The following is a 27,019-nucleotide window of genomic DNA, read 5'->3' as shown; positions in this document are numbered from 1 at the left end:
AACTGAGCTACTAAATTTGATTGGAAAGTGGAGGTAGATTTTTTTATCTTGTTTTCTAAAGGCAAGAAATGTGCAAGTACATGACTAACCACCAAGGGTCAGTGTTCAGTATTTTTACATTCTGACATCTTTATTCCCAGGTGCTTGGAAAATCCCTTTTAGATGCAGTACTGTAATTAGGATTTTCCAACAGTATTTTTAAACTACCAGTGAACTGCATATGTGCCATACAAAGTATGGGAAAATTCAAGTGTCTGGATATGAGGCTTTTGTCAGCCAGCTACCAAGTTACTGAACTGAGTATTGTTCATATTCCTGGATATAATGATATGTCCTATTGAAAATAATAAAAAAACACCCTAGGAACTGGATTTTATTTTTATGAATAGCAATTAAGTTATTGTAGCAAATGCCATTCTTCTGTTTTGTTAAGAAAGTTAAGACAGCCCTCACTGAGAAATTGTCAGGTGCTTTGTCAAGATGGCAAGGGATGCACTGTCAAGAGGAGTGAACACATTTTATGTAAGTTCCTGTGGAGAGAAGTAATTTAACCTGACTTTAAAATGTAGTAAGGGTGGGTATCAGACAGCAGGAGATTGAGCTGCAGGCTGGGCTGGCCTCCCCTGTTTCTGGGATGTTAATATAGGTCATAATCCTTGATTGGCACAAACCCAGAATGTACTGACAGACATTCATATAAAGTGCAGCTCGTGAAGAAATCTCCAACCAGGCTTACAAAATAAACCCAACCTACCTTACTCCACATAAGGCACAGAGAGCCCTTTGTTCCCCTTCTGCCCCACGGCTGAGCTCCAGGCACAGCTGCCCAGGGCTGGGGAGCTTCTGATGGGCCCCTGCTTAGCTGTGACTCAAAAGATGTAAAATCTGGGCAGATTTCTGTGTGGAGCTGATTTGATTTCTCTGTAGGCACAGCCAAGCCCTGGCAGTGCTGACACTGCTGTGTCTGGGTGAGCTCTCAGCCACCTGGAGCCTGTCTGACCTGGATGCAGCAGCCGGGAGCACAGGGGTGAGTGGATCTCTGCTGGCATAATCCCAGATTACCCGACCTGCACAGCCTGCCTTGTCTGTACACGGGATCTCAGCCTCACTCTTTGCCCTGCCCAGTCTGGATCACCCTTCCAGCACTGCCATCCCTCAGGAATAATCATTTCTGGATGCTGAGTGAGGATTGGTCCTCGGGAAAGGACATAAAATTATGGAAACTACAAAGTAAAGAGGGATAAAATAAACAAAACCCAGTAGAAATTTTAAAAGAGCAAAAATACTAAAAAACTAAAATGAGCATGCTAAACAGTACAAATCCTAGCACAGAACTCTGGGGGATTTTACTGTAAAAACCTTTTATTCCTTATTCTATTTTTAATAAGGATTTATGTTAATCTTCCATGGCAACCAAATCTCTTTAAGAACCTTTGGTGAAGGAAACAGTAATAGGGATTCCAGAAATCCAAGTCCACTCTGAGTCTTTATTGGTTCTGGAGAACACTAGGAAGGGAAATAGTTATGTAAATACCATCATGTCATCACTACAATTTTAACCTCTGTGAGGCAAAGTAGAATCAGTAACAGAAAATTAAAGTATGTATCTTGAAGAACAGCCAAAAAACAGCAGATGCTGCCTGTAGCAGTTATTATTCAAGTTGTTTAGTCCACTCTTAGGCTGACCTGAACACTGATGTGTTTAATGCCATCCTGTATGCTTCTGTAACAACAGGCAATATGGAAATGGTCATAAAATTCAATCAGCTAAGAAAAAAAATAACAGTTCAAATTGTAGTAAAAGAGGCTGGTGGAGGGAAAATTTAAGTAAGTTCTTCTGGTGAAATAGGAAACAGACAGACTAAATACATCTCTTTAGTGTAAGGTGCTGAGACTTTTCTCTGGAGTGCCTGAGGCAGAGTGCTATAGCAGACAGGATCCTGGCTCAGACATCCGTAAGTTCTGATCAAATAAGGCTAACCTAAATAAGGCTAGCCTCTTCCTATGAAACAAATACAGTATTTTCTGGAACAAAACAAAGATCAAACAAAAAAAAGTACTCGTACATTTTAGCTATCATGTAGTGAACTAAGCAAGATGAAAAGCAGGCATGTGGTGGGGTTTGATGTGCTGTGAGGGCTGGATGCAGAGCCTTGGCTGCGAGCCGGGGCAGGAAGGAGCTGCTCTGGAGGAACAGCTCACACCTCGCTGGCAGGTCAAGGAACTGGAGGATGTTGGGCTTTGGGCAGGAACAACTCTGAGCCTGAGAAGGAGAAATGACAATATGAATGAAGAGTAAGTAAAACTGCTCCAACCCTTCTCAATCCATCCTTTTGGAGGGGGGCACATTTCCCACCCTAAAAGGGTTAAAGCAGCCGCTCCTCACGCCCGTGCTTAAGAGTGCTTTTAATACTTCCCATCCCCAGATAACTGAATGGTATTTTCGCCTCACTTAACTTTATTTTTTTTTTTAATTTAACTATTTTATAAGCAATTCTTTACTCTGCTCTGAAGCAATGTTTGGGGCAAGTACAGGTACACTGACCTACGTACACCTTAAGCACAGGTAATGCTGCACCACGCCAGCAGCTCCTCACCCGTGACCTCCCCGGCCCGTCCGTGCCCGCGGCAGTGCTGACAGCCGGGGCGGGCTACGAAGCGGCAGCACCCGCCATGTTGGGACGGAGCGGCGACTCCTGGACCGTGCGCGGGGAACGCGGGACCGCTCTCGGCCCAGGAGGTCACTCCGGGCGGGTGACACGATTGCGTTCGGCCCACGCGGCAGCCCGGGCGCGGGTGAGGCAGCCTGGGGCGGGTGACACGATCCCGACTCGCCCCTCACGGAGGCGGCGCGGCCGTGAGGGCAACCCCCGCCTTCAACGGGTCTCACCGTGATTGGCGCGAGCGCGCCCCTCCTCCGCTGCGATTGGTCAGGCACGCTGTCACTCCTGGCCGCTGAGGGCAAGGGCGGGCGCTGAATGGTCGGTGCTGGCGGCGGCCCCGCCCCCGCGGGGACGCGCGGGCGGAGCGGAGCCGCGGCCGGAGCCGCCGGAGCGGGGGCGGCCTGAGGGCGGGGGGGACGCGGCAGCTGTCGCCGCCGCCGCCATGGAGGCGAAGCCGGCGGACCCGCTGCTCTGCGACAGCCTCATCCTCTGGGTGAGTGGCGCGGGGGTTCTGCCGCCTCTGGGGACCCTCGAGGGCAGCGAGGAGGCGCCAGCGGCGGGGGCTTTTCCCTCCATCCATCCCCCCGTCCCTCCGGCCACCCCTCCTTACGTCCCCGCCCGCGGAGCAGGAACTGCGGGTGGGTCGGGCACGGCCGCGGCAGCGGCGCTGCCTGGGACACGCTGCTCACAGCCCGCAAAAGCTTCCCGCGGCACCCTCGAGGTGTGGATGTGGTGGTTGGAATATCCCGTGGGCCCAAGTGCGGCTCTCCAGCGGTGGCTTCAGTGTGGAAACTGCTCGGCAATTAACACTATTAATAAATGAATGCAGTTCATTTGAATTGACAGGCGTAGAAACCTCAGAGTATTTCATACCGGCTGGTTAAAGCGTTTATTAGTCAGGCAAGCCACACTTGGGTGTGTGATGTACCTGTGCCAGAAGCACCTGTTTGGAACTGCGGAATTATTTAGGTCGGAAAAGACTTTTAAGGTCATCGAGTACAAACATATTTGTTAAATTCATCAATTACTCTTGCTTCCTCTTAATCTTTCTCTCCAAGCTTCTTCTGTGACCTTGTCTGTAATTCTGGTTTTGCAGGTGCAGTAGTTTTGGTGGCAGGGAGCTCTATGAAATAGAACTTCTGCATGAAATCTTGGCAGGGAAGGTCACAATTACCTGTGTGAAGGGTTTCTCTAGAAATAGCAGGAGTTTTCCCTCTGTGAAGTGTAAATCATGGAGAGAAGGGAGTGTTTTAGAGGCATTCTAGAAATCCAGGAATGAAACTGGTAAAAGTAACAGGAACAGCAGCGTGAGTAGGTGTTCTTGATTTCTGCATGGCAGTATAGAAGTGTTGATGAGTTAAAGTCTATAATAAATCACTGATAAACAATTTCTTCCTTTCTTTTTCCTCCTTCCATTTTCCTTTTAGTGATGCTGTATTCTCCCAAGGTTTTGTGCTGTCTAGAATTTTGGTGGTCTTATGTTGGGTATCTTTTGTTATTTAATATTTCAATTTTTTTGGGCTCTTTAACTTTGTGTTTCCCCCTCAGTAGTCAGGTGAGAATAACTCCATCGTGATTCAATCACAAAAAAAAATCACTGCATTTTTTTCCATAAAAATCCTTCAGCAGTGCTGAATTCTTTTATTTTTCACAATTCCTGCTTTAAATATTTCTATCCTAATTGTCATTTTTGGTGTGCTCACAGTGCAATAGCTGGAATTACATCATGAATCTTAATGGAACCTTAACTGGCCTTAAACTGAGCAATTGTGTCAGTGTAAAGGAAGACCCAGCCCTGTGTTCCGGGTTTTCTATACAGCACTCAGCAGATGCGTGTTTTTAGATTTAGCACCCTATTTCTCAGGCCTAGTTTGCAACTTAGAAACTGATTCTTAACACTTGAATGTGTTTGAAACATCCCTTCACAATTTGAACTTCAGTGTGAATAATAGGGAGAAAAGTGGTGTGAGGAGAGGGAGATGGAGTGCTCTGTGTTTGGAGAGAAAAAGGTTCTATAACTCTCTGCTTCTAATGGTTTTTCAGTTTATTTACTCATTAATATAGCAAACCGATGTTTATGATTCTCTGTATTTTGCTGCCAGATCTGGCATTTTCCTATTTTTATTTTACCAAATGCAGTATTAGAAAACATGCTGCGTCCAGAGAAGAAAGAGAAGATTCAAATAAAAATGTTACCTGTTATTTCTGCAGCCCAGGTGTCATTGAATTTAAAGTTCTGAGGATTTTACAGGAAAAACGTAAAGCAGCTAAACTGAATTACAGCAGTAATGTTTATGAGTATCCATGAAAAATTGACTTAGGTAATATCTGGTACAGTGGAACTCACAAGCTCCATCAGAAACAATTTTCTAAGTTAGATATTTTTCCTCTGTGTAGAGGAAAAGTTAATTGGATGTTTTTCAGTGCTGTACTGCCTTAGCCTCTAAACAGGGGCTGGATGTATGGCTACATCTTCAATTGGAAGCATTTTCCACTATAAATGCACTGCTTGGCACTGGCAGCACTGGTAATGTTCATTCTGTCCAGTGGCTGACTTAGTCTATTAATATACTTGGTTGGAGCATGGGAATGTTTATTTTTATTTTAAAATCTCTTTGATTACTCTGTAAAACCTCTGTTCCTTGTGTGTGTAATCTGGGTGTGAAATGGAGAAACTCAACCCCTCATTGTCAGGGGAAGCTGAGGGCACACCTTCCCAGGTGGATGGGCTGATTTCTGCTGGGCACTCTCTACACGTATGTTTCATCTGCAAATGTTTGGTGGTAGAGCTACAAAATTAACTTTTCAGCTGTATAGTGGGAGCATTACAGCTCTGTGTCTGAGAGAAGAACTTCTGCTGTAGCAGCAAGTGGCAGAGTGCATTTGGGGTGGAATTCACAAAGTGGTTTTCAGTGTGAGTAGCAGCATATCCTTGGAGCTATATTTAGTAAAACTGAAAAAATTAGGGAAGAAAGAGCACTGCTACAGTCCTGAAGTCTGTGGCTTCTTTTTCCAGCCTCCTCCCCCTGCCTGCCACTTATATTAGTTTTGCATGAACAGTAAAAATCCATTTTGATGAAATGATTGGGCTGGCATGAGGTTTGGAAAACCCATAATTAATACTTCTACTATATTATTATCTCTAGGTCCTTTTAAATACATAGAGAAACCTACACTGTCAGTTCTGCTTTTTACTTAATTTTAATTAGCTGTTTCTATTCTGGGAGATCATGCATAAAGCAGTGTTGCATGTCAGGGTTTTCTAAGGCCTTGTTTATGTGCTCTAACAGGCTCAGGTGAAAGGGTTGTACCTGTGCATAGCAATTTCCTTGCTTTATGAGGGGCATATCCAGATGGCAGCATCACAACATTGTGCTATAAAACTCTGGATTTGGGAAGCCCAGCCTGGAATGTAAACTTGCATGCCCGTGCTTGTGCTGAGGCTGCTGGTGTAATAGAAGCCAGTGCTGTCAGGCATAGCAGTTTTGGGCTGTGGTGTTCCACTTAATCTTTTATGTAACCTATGAGGGATTACTGACTTCTCACTTCCTGTAAGTCAGGATTTAAACCCACTTTTTAAATTAAAAAAAATCCTCTTGCTCTGCCTGTTTTTCTCTTGGCTCGATTGGACTCTTCTTGAAGGAGGCAAACAAGGATTCAGAATTATGATCATTCTTTATAAACACAGAGTGGACAAAAACTGCCTCAAATTCTCTCAGCAGAAAACTGCTTTTTCATCACTCTGGTCCCAGTAGCTCCATTTCCCAAACGCAAGGTCATTCTTTACCAGGAGTTCTGAAGAAGCTTGTGTTGCACAGGATGTTTGGGAAAGCCCTCTTGCAGAGGGACAGGTAATTTAGGACATTGTAAGTGCAAAGAGTTTAAGTCAGTTTCTGCAGTAGGCAGGGTTTATAAGGATTCATACTTGTTCCCATTTATTCTATCTTTTAGTAGTAGTAATAATAAACTTTCTGTTTTGTTTATTGTGGTAAAGAAGGTTCTTATTTTCCTGAGTAACTATGATGAATTGACCTGTGTATGGAAATGGCTCTCTCATCTAGAATAATTAGTGCTGAGTTGATTGTCTTTGGAAAAATAAAATATTACAGTTCTAAATATGCAGCTAATTCTGTCAAAATGTTATCTGTAGACTTGGGGATAGTTTGAAAAACATCCCACAATATTTAAAACATAGAAACATTTTAACATTGAGGTAATCCCATCCTATTTCTGTTACTAAATTCTTGTAGTAAAAGACTGGATTTTTTTTTTTCCCCTATCAACTTTCACACCTTATTCTGTTGCTGTTTCTTGTTTAGGTAGTTATGTCCAGAACTGAGCACTGTAACATAATTCAAAGGTTGGATAAATATGACTTTAGTCTCCCAAGTTATCTTTCCATAATCTGCTTTACAAGAGAAGGCCTAGGATGAAAAAACAGTGTGGGTGTTCCTACCAACTTTTTAAGCTACCAGTCATAACAGTCACAAGTGTTGAGAAAATTGGGCTGGCTTAAAGTCTGTGTGGTTCAAAAAGGATTTCAAGACATCTTGCTAAATGCTGTTCCTGAAGGGGGAGAAGGAAGATGGCAGCTAATTCATTGTCTGCTGAACTAAACCCCAGTGTTTTTCCCTGTTTTAGCTACAGACATTCAATACAGCTGCACCCTGCAGGGATGTCCAGGACTTGACTAATGGGGTTGCCATGGCTCAGGTGCTTCACCAAATGTAAGTTGATTCTTCAGCTGGAAGAAGAGGGATTCAATTGCCTGAGGTTTTTGTGTTTGACAGACATAGTTGCTTTTAAAGTAGGCAGAAATTCAGAGTGAACAGTTTATAACAGAGGATCGGGTTATGCCTTTGTATTGCTTTTTTGGGGATGATATCATAGTTGATTAATGATGTGATGGAAAAGATGATGAGATGTATAAATACTGCAGTATTAAATTCATACTTGGGGATAATTGGGCAAGGATGACATTATCTTCTTCACTTTTCCCATCAGCATTATTTCCATGCTTCAGGCAATTCGTGCCTTTTTGGAATGAGCAACTAAAGATTCTAAAGGCATGGCTTTGTGTTCTTTTCTTCCTGAGGTTGCTCAATTAATTTAGATTTAAGTTCTAGGTGTTAAATGACAACTTACTATTCACGTGGAAGACAAGAACTGTGAAACTTCAATTGCAGTTAATAGTTAGGAATTATTTTACTTTTGATCAGCTTTCTGTTGGTCTGATGAAGATTGGTAGTCTGAGTGATACACTAGTTTTGAAATTTGCATAGAGGGTTGTAATGCAAGTCTTGCTTTGAAATACTACAAGTCATCACTGCAATTTTATTATTGTTGTTGGCCCAGGTAATTGAAGAGAAGTCTGCATTACCAGCTCAGGTTCAAAGTATTATTTTGTAATTACTAAGAAATTACTTCAACACCATCACAATCCACCCCCTCCACCCCCAAAAGAATGAGCTCAGAAACCCTCCTGTCTGTTTGTAAAGATTTTAAATGTACTTTTTAAAGACAACGCTCACCCTTTTTCTGGACATGGCAAAAATGGATTGCTGAGAGTTGCTCCCCATGGATTTGGGGTATTAGGCAGCCACATGCTGTGGGCCAACTTCTTGATACCAAGCTGGTTCTTGTGCAAGTGGGGGTAACGATTGTCCTTTATTAGGTGCTTTGAGACCAGTGAATAAACAGTGCACTGTCAAAGTTAAATATTGGTAAATATGCTGTGATTGTGCTGCTTGGCAGCTGAGTGTGTGTAACCCCTCCCTCAGCAGTTTGTCCTTGTTTATGCTGGCAAACTGAATCCCCTTCTGCCTAGGGGAGCCAGAGACATAGAAAATATACAAAAAGCCAGTACTTTAAATAATTTAATAAATTTAAATTTTAAAAATTTAAAAAAATTAATGTGTTCTTAGTATGTGCCTTTGACAAATTGGAGTTAATGTTAGTCCAGCCTACAGGAATAGGTACCAAACATAATGTCAGCACTAGTAAAAAAAAAATATGTTTCTTTACCTCATTATGGTTACTTTATCAGGTATAAAAATTCAGCATGATGAAGGCCTCCACATCCTTGTGCTCCATCCACAGCTGGCTCAGGCAAACAGAGAAATCCTCCCAGTCCTGGAATGTGCCCTAATGCAGCCAGCAGGATGGAAATCTCCTGTGATACAAGTTTACCGTGCAATCTCCAAGAATTCATGCCTTGTTAGACACTGGAGTTCAGCATCAGATGATTTAAGCTGGGAATTTGCTGTCTTATTTAAGTCTAATGCTCATTGATTAATCATTTCATTTTGTTTCAGAGATGTTGCCTGGTTTGATGCATCTTGGCTCAGTCGCATCAAAGAAGATGTTGGTGACAACTGGAGAATAAAGGTATTTGGAACTAAAGATAAGGAAGTTTGTGGGGTTGGATGTTGTGCCTGTCCTGAGATCTGGCAGTCCAAAACCTACAGAATTAAGCTTAACCTTTTCAAGGATATTTTAAATGAGCTTGAACTGTCTGTTGATAGTTTAAGTGCCTTCCAGCATTGTTGAATGGGGATTTTCTGCTGTGATATTTCTCTTCCTATGTTCTCTCATAGAACTGCCTTGTAGCCATTTTATAGGAAATTATTTGATTTAATAAGTAAAATTTTAAATGAAATTATAACCTTGTCTTTCATGTACAACAACTAGTCCAGTAATTTGAAGAAGATACTGCAAGGAATTATGGACTACTATCATGAGGTATGGAAAATACAATTTACTGTTGTTGTTCTCATCATTAAACACGATGATTATTGCTCTCCTTGACTTAGCCAAGTAGAAAAAAAGCTGTAATTTGTTTTGAGGACCTTTTAGGCAGCAGATGTATGATAATTATCTATTAAGTGGGAGGTCTGAGTGAATATGAAATTAAATTGAGCAGGTGTGTTTTAGATAAGGCTCTTGGAGTACAAACTGGGAACCATTTCTCTGCCCAGGTGAATGCTGAAAGGACTGAGCTGCAGAATCCTGTTGACTTTTGTGTGTGTGTTCATGTTTGCTCTTGTCTAGAGAAGTTTTAATCCTTTTGTACACTACGGAACAGACTCAGCAACCCCAGTGTAGGTTTTATGATATTCAGTTGGAAGCTGGGAGCCAAGGTAGGAATCCTCCTGGACAGTATTAATTTGTTGTCTCATGCAGGGATGAGTACAGCAGCCATAAAAGGCTGCTGTATTTTGAGTTTAAAAAAAAAATTGCTGAATTTTGTATTGATGTGATTACAGTTATGTAATGGGTATGGTTTAGAAAAACTTGCCAGATCTTGTTGTGGCTTCCTGGTCTTGCTGGGCTGAGCTGTGACTCCAAGAGCCAGGCCCTGACATGCTGCCAGTTCTGAGGATCTCTGGCAGGCCCAGAAGCAGAACTTCTTTAAGGTTATGAGCTTTTTGAAGGATTTGGAAGCAACTCCCATGTGGAAGTGTTATTAATTCCTCTTTTAATTATATTGGTAAAATAAATGAATTCTCTCATATATGAGAACTGTCCCAATAACTTTTACTATTGCCACTTTTTCTTGCAGAAGTGCTCAGTTAACTAAACCTGATAACAAACTTCTAGGGCATTTTTTCTGGCTGGCTCATTGAGCCCAGATTTCCTACATGATAACAGATTTTCATGTTGTACGAAAGTAGGAGTCTCCTTTTTCTCATAATATTAATTTTTTTTCCAGTTCCTGGGTCAGCAGATTGCAGAAGAGCTTATTCCAGACTTGACCCAGATATCTGAGAACTCGGATCCCACTGAACTGGGCAGGCTCCTGCAGCTTATTTTGGGTTGTGCAGTCAACTGTGAGAAGAAACAAGGTAGGCACTACCTTATCCTGCTTAGCAAACAGCAGACTGCCTCAGGTGATAGTTAAGGTGGAAGAGATGTAGAAACTTCTCTTTCTTATATATCAACATTGTTAATTTGCTGAATACCTGTTCTGAAGCTGGAGTTCACTTAAAAGCAGAAATTCCGTGGGAAATGTCTGTGAATAAAACTCATAACTTTGTTCAGAGCAGGTTTAAAAATAGAGTCGGAAATTTGTATTGTTTATTCATATTGTTAAAATACGTACCCAGACCTATTCAAATGCAAATATAGCAAAATTAAATTAAGTCCCTAAATTAGAAACTGCTTCTCTGCCTGCAGAGGCTCAAGACTGAATTGGTTGTTTTCTCTCATGTTACCAGAACTAATCCATGCTCTGATGGCATCTCTCCTTAGGCAGAGTATGGATTTGTCCAGTTAAGAGTTTATAATCTTTTGTGCTTATCTGCCATATTACTGGAAAATATCTGTATAGAGACCACTACTTGCTTTGAGGGAGCTTTATGGATAATAGATTTTTCTGGATCTTTCAGCAATCATTTTATCATTTTACTCAAACCATTGAGATGACCATTGTCATGAGTCACTACAAATCCTTTTTCACAGAACACATACAGAATATCATGACCCTTGAAGAGTCTGTTCAGCACGTTGTAATGACAGCCATTCAAGAGGTAGGTAACAGTTCATAGCCTGATGCTGTCAGCTGAGAAGTCCAAATACCTTTTTGTTGACCTTTGTGAATTTTTCATCCAAGCAAAGGTCAGGGAGGAGTATGAGTACTTTCCTAAATTATTTGGGAGGTTTGAGGCCAAAAGACCTTAAACCCCAGCCAGAAGGTTTTGGTTTTAGACTCATGGTTCCCAAACATAAAACAAATGCTTAAGATTTTCTTGTTCCACACAAGAAATGTATACAGTTGCCAATCACTGATTATACTGAAGTTAGATTCTGAAATTGTCTCCAGTGCTGTAGTCTTGGTCCCAGAGTTAAGCTGATTGTGTTTGTGAGGTTGCATTGTTCTGACAGACCATTCCAGCCTCTTTAGAAGCTTGCAGCTGCATCTCTTCTATTTTTGTCATGGTGTGCTCCTCCTCCTGTCTTAATTTGTTCTTGGTTGGATCATCTTAGTGATCCAGCTCACAGCTTAGCTCTGCAGTCACTGGCTTTTGAGAGCTTCAGGAGTGTGAAGCAGTGTGGAGAGAGGCAAAAACTAAACACTGATTGTGAAGAGAAGGTGGTGTGTAATTGCACCCTCATCAAGGTAACAGTGGAGTTGGTAATAAGCTTTATAACTTTGATTTAAATTGTCTGTATAGTCTTTAAAGCTGTACTTGTCCTGTTGTAGAAATAAATCCATAAAGCTTGTGTTTGTTGTCTTCTGACTAAGTAAACTTTCTAGAAGAAGGTCTAGAAATGATTCAGTAATTTCTGAGAGAGGATTAAAGCCTTTTAATTGTTGGTAAATACACACTGTACATCTTTGTATCTGATAAGTAATGTTCTCATTGTTTGTTTAGTGTCAATTAATGGGACACAAAGAAATGTGAAAATTGTTAAATCAATGGAGTGAAATCCTGTCTTCTGGTTCATTCCAGTTTGACTGACTAGGGGGTGGCAATACCTTCAGCACATCACACATTCATCCAATACAATGTTACTGCAAACTTGATTAATTTTGAGGGGAGGGAGGTAAAAAATCTCCTTACTGTAGGTTTGTTTAAATCTTTTACCAGCCATGAGATGAGGAGGAGCATTATTAATCTGTTTTTGAAGGGATGCAATAACACAATGGAAAATACAGCTGGTACTCAGTAGACAGTGAACTTACAGATCTACAACCTCTAATTTAACCTTTTTTCCTGTGGCCTCTTTCTGTAGCTCATGAGCAAGGAGGTAACAAGTGCTTCCCCATGTGATGCATCAAGTGAAGTGGAACAGCAGGTAATTGCCTGATCTGTGTTGCTATTGTAGATCAAGCCTGAACTGTAAGTTGGTATCTGGCCATCCCTTAAATGAAGAAATGCTGGTTTTCAGTGCTAATTTACTGGAAATTTAAGTGTTATTCTATAGCTTCTTTAAAAACCCACAGTGACTGCATGGTGTGAAACTGATCAGTGCAAACCTACATTGCAGGGAGAGGTAGGAGTGCACCATCAGCCTTGTCAGGCTGAGTACTTCGGGTTATTTTTAAGGGGTTGTGAAAATTCCTGATAATCTGAACACTACAAGGTGTTGCACATAAAATGAACTTTTCTTTAAAGGCGTATGAAAATGGTGACACCACATTCCTGTGTTTTGTTATGCCTTTAGCTTAAGTTGTTGTGTTTCAATAATTTGCTTTCTAAGTGTGATAATCAGGCAGGTGAAATGAGCAGAGATCCTGATCTAGCAGAGTATTTATAGGTTTGTGTGTCAATGTGTGCACCCAACAGTCAACTTAAACAATGGGTGTAAGCAATTGAGGCATTTTAGAAGTTATAACTGAGTACTTTGAATATGGGCCATAGTGATTGACTGCCTTATTTTTGAAAGCTTAAAAAAGCCTTGGAAGACCTTCAGGAAGCACGAGCAGAAAAAGAGGAATTGGCACAAAGATGTCAAGAGCTGGATTTGCAGGTAAGAAGCAGTCAGTTGTTTGTTTCTTTAATATGTAGTGGTGCTGCTATTAAGATGCAGAAGTTTTTAAGGGCAAAGTGCATTTTGCGTTGTTTAAATTTTTGTGAGAATTTGCAGCTGCTTTTGGGGGAAAAGCAATTATTCTGTGCTCCAAAATGCAATTACTGGAAAGAGTTTTCTGATGGAAGTGTAAGCTGAGGTCCTGTGCCAGCTTATCTCAAAGGTTCTTTGTCTCAGGTTAATGCTTACCATTAGTAGCAGGTAGTGTTAGAACAACCTTATCATGGTGTTAAAAATTGCCCTTTTCATTCTTAGTCCTCTAGTCTTTTGTACTCTGTCCAAAAAATCCAGTTCATATCATAAACAGTAATTAGACTTAATCATAGGAAAATCATGCTGTTTCAATAGGAGTTGATGAAGGACAAAAATTTGTAATTTATCTGAAGCTTGCTAACTTTTTCTCATACACAATTGCAACATGGAGGAGATTTCAGGATAAAAATAATGAAAACTAATAGATCCTTGCTGACACTTTCAAACAACACTAATAATAGGCCTATTTTTGTTTTTAATGGATATAGCAGTTAATCAAGTCACTCTTGAGAGAAAGGAAAGAGGACTTCATAACAATAAAGAGAAATTTGCATTTCAATCAACATTTTAAGAAAAAATCACTTATTAGCCCATCTCTTATGACACTATAATCTGAGAATATAAAGAATTTTATCTGAGAAGGCAATTCATGTCAGATTTGGCTGTGCACAAAGAGAACATTGGGGTGGCATCTTTTTGTAGGAGCCAGAGGGCTGCACTGCCTGTGAGAGCCTCTGGAGATGAACACCCACAAAAGTAGAGGCCAGTTTTACATTTCTTGCTGACAATGATAGCTGTAAAAGCAGAATACTTGTGTCTAAAGCATTTCAGAGCTACTTGCCATGCCCAGGAAGCTACTGCTATAACTGAGTTGATATTTAATTTTCTTTTTTTCTTGAAGCAGTAGTAAGGCTTCCTAATAAAAGCAGAGATGTAAAAATGCTTGTGAGAAATATCTGCAGGAGAAGTCCCAGGTGTTCTCCTGTTCTCCCTGGCTTTTCTTCCAGAATTCTCTATTAATTAATCATAGGTGATACAGAGCCAGTTGCTCATAACCTGACATGGGACAGGTGAAAGGTGTTCAAGGGAAAGGCACTGAATATAAACAGATGAGTTAATGACAGCACAGCTCTGTAATACTGTGATGTGTCTTTAAAACCTCTCTTCATAATTTCTGTTGACTGTAACACCACTTCTGCTACATTGAAATAATTAAAAAAGAAGAGAAGGCTACCAGAAAGCAACTGAGAAAAGATGTAAAACTTGCTCTGAGTTGTGTATCATAGGATGATCTTTAGGGCTTTTTTAAGTCGAGATGAGTGATGTTTCAGGATTATTCGGAAAGTCCGAATGTTGTGCATGCTTAAGGAGTGGCTGACCATTGAACAGGAGGCTGAGCAAGGCTCAGATGTGCTCCCTACTCACAGGTGTTTGTGTGCATGTAAATAGTAAATGACATCTGGTGCATAAAAAGGAGTGAACCTAGAAAGCCAGCACCTCATGAAGTGGCAGATGAACTACTCTTTGACTTTTCCATGTTCGCCTGATAGATTTTTAAATTATGATCACAAACAAATTGTTTCTTAATATTGCATATTGTAGATTATATCTTTTTAATAATGTCATCGTGATATGTTTTATTTTATTTTATTTTATTTATTTGAAGCCGTAATATTGACTTGACGCTTCTCATTTAAACTAATTCTTAATAAATTCACTTGTAAGGTCTCAGTCTTCCTTGATATTTTCCAAGAGTATAAGAAAGGTAGGTTTACTTTATAATTCAGGAAAACATAACCCAAAAAGCATATTGTCCCTGTTTCAATGCAGTCGACTAACACATGCTGCGTGCTCTTATGTTCGACAGGACGTTAAAATTAACACAGCACCTTTCACTATACAAACTTTAAAGGTTCTATCCTCTTAATCCTTGTGGCTGTGAGGCTGGCTGCTGTCAGTGAAGTGCTGTAGCCCCTGTGCTTAGCTGTGACACCGGGTAGCCGTGTGTGTGCTGCCAGGGTTGCATGCTCCCCCGAGGCTGGCCAGGCTGTCCGTGCGTGTGCGCTTCGGCCGACCCCGCTTCCCGCAGCCGTCCCTGCTGAGCACGGCAGCCTGGGCTGCTGGCCATGCCCTGCTGCTTCTGGTTGTCAACTACAGGCAAGATGGACACTTGTTGCAGCAGCACTCAGAGTTTTTTGTATGGCGTCCATGGTGTTTTTAATGGAAGTAGCAATTTCTCTCCATATCACTTTGTCTGCCTTTTTACCATGGTTTCAGTTACAGAAATTCGTCTTTTTATTTAGAGGGACTTCTCCTTTAGTGCTTCATAACTGTCATACACTAAAGCATCTGTATGCTCAAGTGTGCTCTGTAAACTACATTCTAAAACTTCTAAATGCTCAGCCTTTTTCATAAACTAATTTGGTGATGTGTTGCTGTCTTGCTTCAGTTCTTTGGACAGGTCTTATAGTGTTCATGCTGTTTTATCTGTGCTAGGTGGCGGCCCTCCAGGATGAGAAAAACAGCTTGATGTCAGAAAATGAGATTATGAATGACAGACTAGAGCAATTAGACGACTCTCTTGATGATCCAAATACCATGGTTGCAAAAAAGTATTTTAGTGCACAGTTGCAGCTGGAACAATTGCAAGAAGAAAACTTCAGGTATGAAATTATTTTCCCCCAAAATCTCTCACTTGTCTAATGCACTCTGAAAATTTCTGGTACTCTTTGGGGCTTTTCCATCTCCATTTCTTTTGCATTAAAAGCTGTCTAGTGCTGTATAAGCATATTTTAAAGGCAGTCCTTACATTTAAAAGAAAAAGGATCTGTTACTTGTTGTAAAATATATCACCTTGTAATTGGAATTGCCCTCTAATAATTAGAAAAAAGAATGTGATGGAAGGCAAAAAAATGAGTGCTGACTTGTGTGTCAACAAATCAAAAGCTAAACCCCCCAACACCGCCATGTCTCTCTGCTGAACTGATTTCTTTAGTCTCTCTCTGTGATCCATATTGGGAAACAAGATCATTTTTTATGTGATTCCTTGATACTGATGTGATAAGTTTGCAGTGTGCAATGCATTATGCTTTAACAGGTAGACAAAAAATGTTCCATTTTTATTGTAACATTTTCCCAGCTACTTAAATCAGTAGTTTTCCTTTTATCTTGTTTCTTTTTCGTAATTCTAGTACTAAATGAAACTGTGCAATAGTGATGAGTTCCTAACAAAAGTACTGGTTTTCATCTGGTAGGCTTGAAGCTGCAAAAGATGATTATCGTGTCCATTGTGAAGATCTAGAAAAGCAATTGATTGAGCTGCAACATAGAAACAATGAACTGACCTCTCTGGCAGAAGAATCGAGAGCCTTGAAAGATGAAAATGACATTCTTAGGTATGTAGCAGAGAGAGCCCCACACACACACATTAGGATTTAATGGGGTGTTTTTGAGGTGTTATTTCTGCAGATCTTACCTGAACGAGCTCTTTGGCTAAGCAGAGGTGAAGTGCAGGCTTTCAGGGAAAGGCTTCGTTGTTTGACAAGAATGACACATGGAATTTGTCTGTGAAGCAGAATTAATGACTACAGAACTTAAGCTTCTTCGTATGGGACAGAAAGTGGAAAGTTATCATGTAGAAAAGTATATATACAGCTAGAATTTTAACCTAACTTCTGGTGTCAGCATTCTAGGCTAGATTTAGGTTAGTGAGATCGTTAACAAAATGAAGATGAAACACACAGTAACTTTCATGAGAATTCAGTGTAACATTCCAGCTTGTGCAAACTGTATTAAATACCAGACCACCCAAGAAATATGCAAAATAAATTGTATTGTGAAAGCAGATCTGCTATTCATAAAATAATATGAATAAAACATGGAAAGAAAAGTGGTTTCAGGTGTTTAACTTAGTGGTTCTTAAATAACATCTGAAACAAATCCTAGCTGTAGATTTTTTCCATTATTTTCTTGTACCAGCTTCTGGCGAGAGATGAATGCAGATAATAAACACAGATATTAAAATTAATTTTAAAAATATGGTCTCAGTGTTTTCTTACCATGTAGATTTTTTTAATGATCAGCTGACAGTTCTCAGGTGTATCTGCTAGTGATCATTCTCACAGGGCAGTTATGTTCTAATTCTGAATAATCCCCCAGTGAGAAAATACCGGGTACTAGTATTTTGAGGTGGCTGTCTAGCACAGGATGTTGTGGTGCCACAGAATTCCTCAGGGATATTTGACCCACTAACCCTTGCTCATATTTTTGGCATGTGACTGTCAGTCTCACTTGAAGGCTGGCTGATTTCAGTTTTTACAAGCAAGATTGTGTCGATTTATACATTTAAAAATAAAGCGGTGAAACGTAACTGCTGCTAAGCATGTCACATCTCTCTTTGAAAACTGTGTGTGTCAGCAGAGTTTGGGTTTTGTAACCTTTCCTTCTGGTTGCTGTTGATACCTCAAGGGCTACTGCAGACAAGGCAAGCAAGCTGGAGTCAACAGTGGAAGTGTATCGGAAGAAGCTGCAGGACCTGAACGATTTCCGCAGGCAGGTCAAGTCCCTGCAGGAGACCAACATGATGTACATGCACAACACCGTCAGTCTGGAGGATGAGCTCAGGAAAGCCAACGCAGCACGAGCCCAGCTGGAAACCTACAAGAAACAGGTAGTGCTGCACTTGTGTTTGAAAGGTTCCTTCTTCCCCAGGTAGCTGGGAACACCTTAACAACCCTGCATTGTCCTTCTGGAATTTCTGAGTTGTGAAAACTCCTTCATATCCGGCAGTTCCCTTGTGGGCTTTTCCCTGTTTGTTCAACTTGCAAGCCTAACCTTAGTTGCCCTCTCAACTGATGTGAGAGCCCATAGTCTACAGGCTTTTCTTCTTTACTCTGGCTGAGGTAATTTGTGTTCCTGGGAGAGGTTGTTGAGCTGTGACTGAGATAATTTGTATGGAATTACAGAATGGTTTGGCTTTGAAGGGGACCTTGAAGATGATCTTATTCCACTGCTGTGGGCAGGGCCATCTTCCACTGTCCCAGATTGCTCCAAGCCCCATCCAACCAGAGCTTGAACACTTCCAGGGATGGGACACCCACAACTTCCCTTTGAAATCTGTGCCAGGGTCTCACTGCCCTCACAGTGAAGAATTTTTTCCTGATACCTGATCTAAACCTGTTCTCTCTCAATTTGATCCCATTCCCCTTGTCCTGTCACTACATTCTTATGTTCTCATAGTCTTACCATTCTTCATAAAAATTAAAAGTTTTAATTTAATTTCAGTGGGAATTAAGAAAGAGTTAAATAAAAAAACCAAAAATCCCAAACCAACCAACCAAAAATCAATATAACCCCCCAAAACACAGAGGCCCCCATCCCCTCTCTGCTTCCTTAAGCTTGAGGAACCAACTGTTTTATTTTGGCTGAATTGGACAGGAAGGACTGTTTTAATGTAGCTTTTTAAAGTAGCATCTTGCAGCATTCCTGTGCTAAATAGTGCTTTTATGAAAGGTCCAGGAGCTTCATAACAAACTGTCTGAAGAATCCAAACGAGCTGATAAGCTGGCATTTGAAATGAAGCGACTTGAAGAAAAATATGAAGCTTTAATGAAAGAAAAAGAGGTAAGTCTCTTTATGAGTTATTTGAGCACCTAAATCTCTCTCAGATCCTTTGCTTGAGGAGAACCTTCCTGGAAGTAGTGTCACCATAAAAATGAAGTTTAGTGTCCTCTGTGTGTACATTCACATGTAAAACAAAATATAGAATCATCAAATCATGAAGGTTGGGAAAGATCTCCAAGATCATTAAGACCGGCCTAAAATTTGCATGTGTCACTATTACTTCTGATTAATGTTGTTTGGTTTTCAAAGTGTTGCAGCCTGACCTAATTCCATCTCAAATGTGTCTTGTTAGAGACTGATAGTGCAGTGTGATGCATTAAGAGAGACAAATGAGGAGCTCCGGTGTGCACAGATGCAGCAGGATCACCTGAGTCAAACAGGTACTCCTTTATCTTCAGAGACTCTTTTATTTGGATCAGAGATTTCTTTAAGTGTGCTGCATTAAACCCCTCATGTGATTTCAGGTGAAAAAAGCCATGAGAATCTTGCTGCTGAAATTCTGCCAGTGGAATATAGGTGAGACCCAAAGGCTGAGGTTGTTTGGGATGCTCATAGGTGGGACATGATAATGTCTCTGTGAAAGTTCAGTATTTTCATCAATGTGATTCTTTATGCTACTCCTTGCTTTGCCACCATATAGGTGTTAATAATTATTTCCCCATACTAAAATTACTTTGCTTTTTTCTTTAAACCATATCAGATTGCTATGTATAAATCTGGGTTTGGAGTGACAATTTAAAACTCTGCTCATATACCTTGAAGTTTTCAAATATTTTAAGTTACCTTTTAATAACAAATTGCATTGTTACCCCAATTGTTACCCCAATCATTAAGTACAACTTGCTTGGCTCACTTTAATGTTGGGGGAGTGAACAGAACTATTACTTCCTCCTCTTAGTCACCTTCTTAATTAACAGTGACTTTTTTTGTTGTTTTTGCTTTAGAGAAATGTTTATTCGGCTGCAGCATGAAAATAAGATGCTCCTGCTGAAACAGGAGGGATCAGAAAATGAACGGATTGCTGAGCTCCAGGAAGAGCTGGAGCAGAAGCACCGGACAGTGAATGAGCTGGAAACTGAGAAAAGGTGATGGGGGAGACTACATCTTACAATACAACAAAAAGTGATCTCTGGAATTTTTAGGGTGACTTGTGCCTTGCATCTGTAGTGTAGGAACCTTTTATTTTACCATAAATGAAGGATTATGAAACAAGGAAGAAGGAAAGTGTTTAAATGTGGTAGATCTGTGTGTACCATACCCTGAAGGAAGTGTTGCTTACAGGACACTCTTCTTCAATCTGAATTATTCTTGGTAGACCAAGAACGGACATGAACTCTATTTCTAGAACTTCAGACTGTTAGACCATGAATTTTCTATCAATGAATGCTAAAAAGTTTTACTAAAATAGGAAAATTTTTAATAGTTATGTTTTCTCAAAACTTAAAATGACTATAGGAATTTCATTATAAAATACTCAGTAAAGCTCTGTGTTTGTTTCTGCATAAGTTCCAGTCAAACTAAAAGCATTTGAAATCAGTTTATGTGTGGCTTAAATTGTGCTGGGTAGACCCTATGAAAAACGAATGAAACAGAAAAATCTGTCTGTGAACTATTTATTTAGATGGGCAATAACTGTGTTTTCTTCCTAAAAGGCTCAATGAAGAGCGTATTGGAGGATTACAGCAGCAGATTGAAGATCTGCAAAAGACTTTACAGGAGCAGGGATCCAAGACTGAAGGAGTAAGTGAAACATTTTGCCAGTTTTGTTTAAAGTCTTCCAGTTTAGCATCAAGTCCTTTGTTTAGCATCTTATTTCTTAATGTATCTGAGAATTAACTCCATATCAACTGCTGTTCAGTTGAAAAGCTCATGTTTTATATGATTCCTTCTATGGAACTGTAACCCTTCTACTTTACTTTTTAAGTCCCTGGTTTTATCATTCAGTGGATTTATTTGCTTTGGCATATTTAGTTGTGCTAAGTATTCTTGGCTGATATGTAAGAGCCCTTGAACGTTGCATGGTATGGAATACTGAAATACAATTGAATTTTAACTCTCTCTCTTCACAGTCCAGCAACCTGAAGCAGAAATTGGCAGCACACATGTAAGTAAGGCACATACATCCACAATAGCTTATTTATACTAAATAGAGCACAAGAACTGCTTACATCTTGGTAGGGATGTCTAAGCCACTGATTTGAGAATTATGCATAGAGTTAAATATTGGTGTCATAGTTTTGTTTACTCTGACCATGATGATCTTGTAGTACCAGTACCACTTCACTGTCTCTTCATCACCACCAGCATTTTATCTGTTCTATTTCTACAACAGACTGCTAAAACCATCACTCAGAGTGTATTCTACTCCTCTGAAATATTTCCAGTCCTTTCAGCAGATGTAGTTCTACCTAAGATGATGCTGGAGGGGCTTAATTGTTCATTTTCCTAGTTTTAACTAAAGGAGAATCAACTCAGAAGTCACAACTTTTATGATATTAATATTTCTATTCAAACCTTGAAGAATTGCTGGAGCTTAAAATACTTGTTTAAATACTTCTGTCATGAAGTTTAAGCTTCCAGCTGTTAAACCTGGAATTATTTGTGAGCTTAATCCTTAGCCCACCTTTTCATTCACAGGGAAAAGTTGAATGAGGTTCATGATGAGTTACAGAAGAAAGAGGCTGATCTTGCAGAGCTCCAGCCTGATGACAGTCAGAACCGTGAGTTGTTTTATGGAGGTTTTTTTGGGTATTTTTTAATAAGACTGTGTTAAGTTTCTTCTGAAATGATTCCCATAACCACTGGATTATGGGATATTTGTCTGGATGAGGCTTTCTGCTGCAGCTTAGCTTTGAATCTGAACTGGGGGGACTGGAGGGGTTTTGTGTGTGGTGGTGGGCAGGGAGAGGCTCCTGGGGGTGGTGAGGTTTGTTGAACAGTGCTCTGCAAAATGGGATTCCAGGGTCAGGTGGGACAGCTGAAACAAAAATAAGAACTTAAACCTTCTAAAGTTAAACTTCTAGCTTCTGCATTGCTCTCTATTTGAGGGATGGTGACATCAAAAGAACACAGAAGCCCTGAAAGTACCATGTCTGTTTTTATTTTGTTTGTCTTTGTTGATAATTTCTGTAAACAGCCCAGAAGATTGGAGAGCTGGAAGCAGCTTTACGAAAAAAAGATGAGGATATGAAAGCAATGGAAGAAAGATATAAAATGTACCTTGAAAAAGCAAGGAATGTGAGTGACATGTTTCTGAGCATATGCATTCCTCCCTCATAAATTGTTAAACAGATTGAGTGTGTTTGTTCCCACCTCCTAATTAAAAGCCGTAGCTGCAAGTTGCATTTTTAGTCAGATTGTTCAACTGCAGTCACTTAAGTCTGAGAGAATAAATAGGGTTTAGGCTGAGCATGAGGTGCAGTAAGGATTCCTTTGTACCCTTTGCTCTCTGTTGTACAGTATAACAGCCTGACCAGCCTGTTCTCACATTCCTCCTTTGAGCAGATGAAATGCAGAGCTGTTGAGAATCAAACTGACTTGTAACGCTCTTGTTTTGCCTTGCCCAGGTGATAAAAACCTTAGACCCCAAGCTAAATCCAGCATCAGCAGAAATTATGTTGCTCAGAAAACAGATACTGGAAAAAGACAAAAGAATTGAAGCACTAGAGGTAAAAGTTTTGCATGTATTTAAAAATAACTTCTAATATAATCTCTTTCTGATATTAGGCATTCAAGATGTTGTTTTCTAGTGATTCAGTAAAATTTGCCTGGCTGAAATTCTGAAAGGATTGTTGACAGTAGTCCAAACATCAGAAAAAACTGGGGAAATGCATTGAGTTTCACAGCACTATTGATGTGACTGTTTGGAATAGTTGCCTGAGAATCATCCTCAGCAGGATTCAGTAGGCTGATGGGTCTGAATGTAAATGCTGTGGCTTCACATTTCTTTTATGCATGAGTACGAGGGAAGTATATTATATAATAGCAATTAGCCAGTCACTGGAGGTACATTCTTTTCAGGTGAAAAATTACTAAATTATGTATAGATTTTCTGATACGCAGCAGACCTCTTGTGCATTTCCACACAAACCCTCAGAAAACATTTCCAAGTTCTGTTTGTGTTTCTAACTGCAACTTGTGTAGTTTAGCCTCTTCTTAAAGCAGGCTGATATTTATCTCTCAGTTTTTCATGGAAGTATCTTTGTTTATACTTCTAGGCTTTGTAGTTATTTGGTGTATTGAAGCATTTCTGCTGCCTGTGTTTATTTCACTCAGTGGACTGCAGCAAGTTTATGCAGATAAAATTTGTGGTTTAACTGAGATTTGTGTCCTTGCAGAATGAATACAAAATGGCCAAGCTACGTGACTATGAGGAAAAGCTGATTGTAACTGCATGGTACAACAAGGTGGGTCAAAAATTCACTTTTTGAAACATCTTTTGCTACACATGCCGATTAAATCTTAGTTAACCTAAGAAATGCAGCAGAAAAAAATCTGTGTGCATACTAAGAAAGCATGAGCAGGATGGGTAATTTTTTTTCCTTCTGTTTTTGCTGTTGTTGGAGTTGTTGTTTAACTCTTGCAGAGCTTGAGTCTGCAGAAGCTGGGCATGGAAGCCAGGCTGGTGGGCAGCAGTGGCAGCTGCGGGGCCGGGCCCGGCCGCTCCTTCCTGGCGCAGCAGCGTCACGTCACCAACACCAGGAGGAACCTCACTGTTAAAGTACCAGGTGCAACATCTGATTAAACACGAGGGCATGAAGAAGACTCACATGCTAAAGTGTCCTTAAATGTTTTATACCTTTCCACTTTACCTACTTGATGAGAGAGGAGGTTAGAATGCTGGGCAGCTGCAAATGGCAACATCAGAGCCTGTCAGGAAGGGATTAAGGTGATCAGCCAGAAGGTAGCATGTAGTTTTCCAAGTAGATTTAATAACTGCAGCATGTACAAGCACAACTTAAAAGATTTCTATTTGCCTTCAGATTATATTGTAAATATGAAATTTGGCACTATATATTTAAAACTTTATTTAAGTGGGTTTGGGCTAGAAAGTTGACTTTTATAATGGGAAGATGTTACGCAAAGGTGTACTTCAGGAAACTGGCAATATTGGGCATTTTTGCTGGGCTCTTCTGAAAACAGATCTAAAAGATTGGTAACATCTTTTAAAAAAAGACTTTTTTAGAATAGTAAGTACAATTTTAAAAACAGCAAAGTACTTGCATTTATAGAAGAAGAAAATAAAGGTGTGATACGAGTTGTTATGTAACAGAAGACAGGATTTGTTTTATGAGAAGCAGAATTTCTCAGTTTCTTTAAAAAAAAAAGCAAAGCTTAAGTTGGTGCATATATGCACTGAGAAAAACCTGTCTTTAAGATGTTGAATTCATTTAAGCCAAAAAAGCTTGTCTTTTCCTGGGTAAGAAAAAAGCTATTATACTAACTCAAAAGTCTGGGCTATATTTTAAAAGTCTGGCATATTGGTATACTGCGTTTATCTGCAGAAAGGGGATTAGGTGGGAAGGAGCCCCATTTATTTCAACTTATTTATATAAGCCTGTGCATGGAAATTGCATTTCCTCTTTTTTAAATATAGTTTCACTTGGCTATTCTGAACTAACTGTGCTAGGCAGAGGAGTGAGAGATGGCTTTGGCAGTTACTGGCAGCAGAGGTTGTTTGTTGGCAGGGAGCAAAGTGCATAAACTGTAATAGTTTGATTGAAGATTAAATGGGGGTTGTTACCTGAAATCTGTATGCAGGAAGTTGCTGTTTTTCACAAAACTTGTGACTTTATTTCCCAAATGTCTAACTCTTGTTTTTTATTTTAGGAAACCTGTTAATGTCTGTTCTTTGCAAATGGTCTAGGAAAGGTTCATTATACCAGTAGTTCAATAAAATAAAATTGCAGCAGCCCTTAAAATGAAATTAATACATTTCATTTAAGTATTTGAGGGTGCTGTACCAGACCACCATCTAATATAAAATTCAGCTGCCTGTGAGAATGAAAACACACCTGTCTTGCCATTCAGGCCATCTTTGATTTGAGAACAGGATTCAGCTATACAGAATTTTCAAGTTTTGAATTGTGACACTTGGGTAGTATGTCATTTTGCCTGCCCCTCACTACAGCTTGTCCTTTGATTTCTTCCTTCCCCAACATTTGAAGTCTTTAATTGGGCATTGCATGTCATGCCAGAGAAAAGACAAGCATTCATTTTTGCTACAACTTACTTAGGGTTGCTTCTTAGTTGTGGTGGTTGTTTTCCAGTGCTGTATGTATGAATAGGCATTCAACAGATTTCCTCCTTCAGAAAGCATTGTTTAAAAGCCAGGCTTGTGCTCAGTGTGGCATGAGCCAGACACGTGGCTGTTGGAGAGTTGTCTGTGGTGTTCTTCAGGACTCTATGCTTCTTTGGACTACCTCTTGGGTTTTGAGGTCTTTTATTGCTGCAGTGGTGTTAGTGGAGCTGGTGTTGTTAAGGTACAGTTGCATATTTAATTTGCCAGTGCTCTGGGTGGGAGGGAGGTGGTGGTGAGCAGTGGATCAGGAGATTAAGGCTTAGCAAGATGCTTCCATTCCTAAAGTCTGGTATTTGGTGTGTTGTAGTGAAATGTGGAGCTGTTTCTGATGGTGTTGAGTGGGTCTCTTAACCCTCGTTCATTGCAGCATGGAAACTTTCATGGATGTCCTTCAAATACTCATGTAGTTGGTAGGCTTGATTTGTTGTACTCCTCCCAGTAGTGGAGCTGTGTCAGTAGTCTGTCAGGTGCTGAATAGTGACAAACTTGGAGCAAATGTCTTTGACTTACACTTCTCAAAACTGCAGACCCTGGGACCAAAAATAACTAAGAACCTCCCTATCATTTAATTGGAAGTCTGTCTCCTGACTAGTGATGGAAGAATTTAAGTCCTGAACTACAGGCAGGGATCAGCCTTTTTCAGGGCACAGTTGTCCCCAGTAATCATGTTGGGGTTGCCAAAATGAATCTGGTTTTCAGGTATTGGGTGAAATGTTTTTTATGTGGGGCTTTTCCAAACTGTTAAGAGTGAAGCCTGTGAATATCACTCAAGGGTTTCTTTGGGACTGAGAACCTGTTTAAAACAGCTTTTATGCAAGTAGTTCAACCTGGGTTCTGTCCTGTGAACGAGGAACTGATGTGTGGAAATAAATACTGGATTATAAGCCATGGTGTTGTATTTACTTCAGCTCATCTGCCTGTGCAGGAAGGACCATTAGGTCAGGATCACTTTAATGTTTGCTTCACCCATGTCAAACCAAAAAGCTGCTAAAAACTCTGCTGTGTTACAGCTGAGCTGTGTCCAGCATGCAGCAGAGCCCTGTCATTCCATGTCCTTTGATGCACCATGGCTGAGGCAAGAGGAACAGAGAGGCCCCTTGGCTCACCTGAAAGGTGAATTTGTACCAGCACAGTTCATATGAGGTGAATATATGAGGTGAAAATAAATTAGGTGAAAAAATATGAGGTGAAACCACTGAATCCTGCTGAAGTTAAATGGCAATATTAGGAATTTAGCCAGTTTCCTGTAAAAAACGGGTAATGTAGATCCAAAGAAACAAAAAAATATGTTCTGATTGACATATCATTTGTTAATTATTTTTTATATAAGATTAATTACTATGGAGAAGTGTTTTATAGCAATAATACAAAATAGGGACTGGTAGGTTCTTTTACTCAAGATGGGTCAGGCAGCAGTTTTGAGAAGATTATTTTGCAACAACCTTATTATATAGTGGTTTAAGAAACGTTCGCTGAAAATAAATTTTCACCTGATTTTTTTGTTCATTAAATATATATATATATATGGGTATTCTATTTTCTATGATATACACTTACTTGGAAATAAGTAATATAAGCAATACTGATGTTCTATTTAGGTAGCCATAAATAGTTTAGAAATTAGAAAATGAAAACAATTGTTTAGGAGTTGGTAGTGTCTAGTACAATAATTTTCTTACTTGTTTCTTTTTCCTCTTCCCCTAAGTTAAGGTTTTCAGTATATTGGTGTCTACATCTTCTGTTTAAAACAAATGTAAACACTGTGTTGCATAGAACTCAAAAAATTGCACTAATTTTTAAACTTTTGGTTTTATTTTTTTCTTTGGAAAAAATCCTTTTATATTCACATAAAGATTTTTAAAATTAA

At 39.9% G+C, this 27,019-nt stretch overlaps 1 protein-coding gene and 1 long non-coding RNA gene across 2 annotated transcripts; one reads left to right on the top strand and one right to left on the bottom strand.

Annotated features, from left to right (window-relative positions):
- Positions 1-1,467: 1,467 nt before the first annotated feature.
- Positions 1,468-2,879, bottom strand: LOC132330887 (uncharacterized). Its single transcript, XR_009487464.1, has 2 exons — positions 2,546-2,879; positions 1,468-2,263 (listed from the first exon to the last, which is right to left on the bottom strand). It is a non-coding gene; the product is annotated as an uncharacterized LOC132330887 (long non-coding RNA).
- A 126-nt stretch (positions 2,880-3,005) lies between these two features.
- Positions 3,006-27,019, top strand: HOOK1 (hook microtubule tethering protein 1). Its single transcript, XM_059853674.1, has 22 exons — positions 3,006-3,156; positions 7,305-7,390; positions 8,978-9,050; positions 9,354-9,404; positions 10,375-10,507; positions 11,124-11,191; positions 12,399-12,461; positions 13,053-13,136; positions 15,726-15,892; positions 16,484-16,624; positions 17,697-17,898; positions 18,741-18,851; positions 19,144-19,231; positions 19,316-19,367; positions 19,796-19,936; positions 20,504-20,591; positions 20,921-20,955; positions 21,489-21,571; positions 21,988-22,088; positions 22,418-22,519; positions 23,189-23,257; positions 23,437-27,019. The coding sequence occupies exons 1-22, from the start codon at positions 3,106-3,108 to the stop codon at positions 23,593-23,595; spliced, it is 2,148 nt and encodes a 715-aa protein (XP_059709657.1). The 5' UTR covers positions 3,006-3,105; the 3' UTR covers positions 23,596-27,019.

This window comes from Haemorhous mexicanus, chromosome 9, assembly GCF_027477595.1.
Source record: "Haemorhous mexicanus isolate bHaeMex1 chromosome 9, bHaeMex1.pri, whole genome shotgun sequence".
Lineage (NCBI taxonomy): Eukaryota > Metazoa > Chordata > Aves > Passeriformes > Fringillidae > Haemorhous > Haemorhous mexicanus.
Note: the sequence above shows the minus strand (reverse complement) of the source record. Positions and strands in the feature narration are given on the sequence as shown.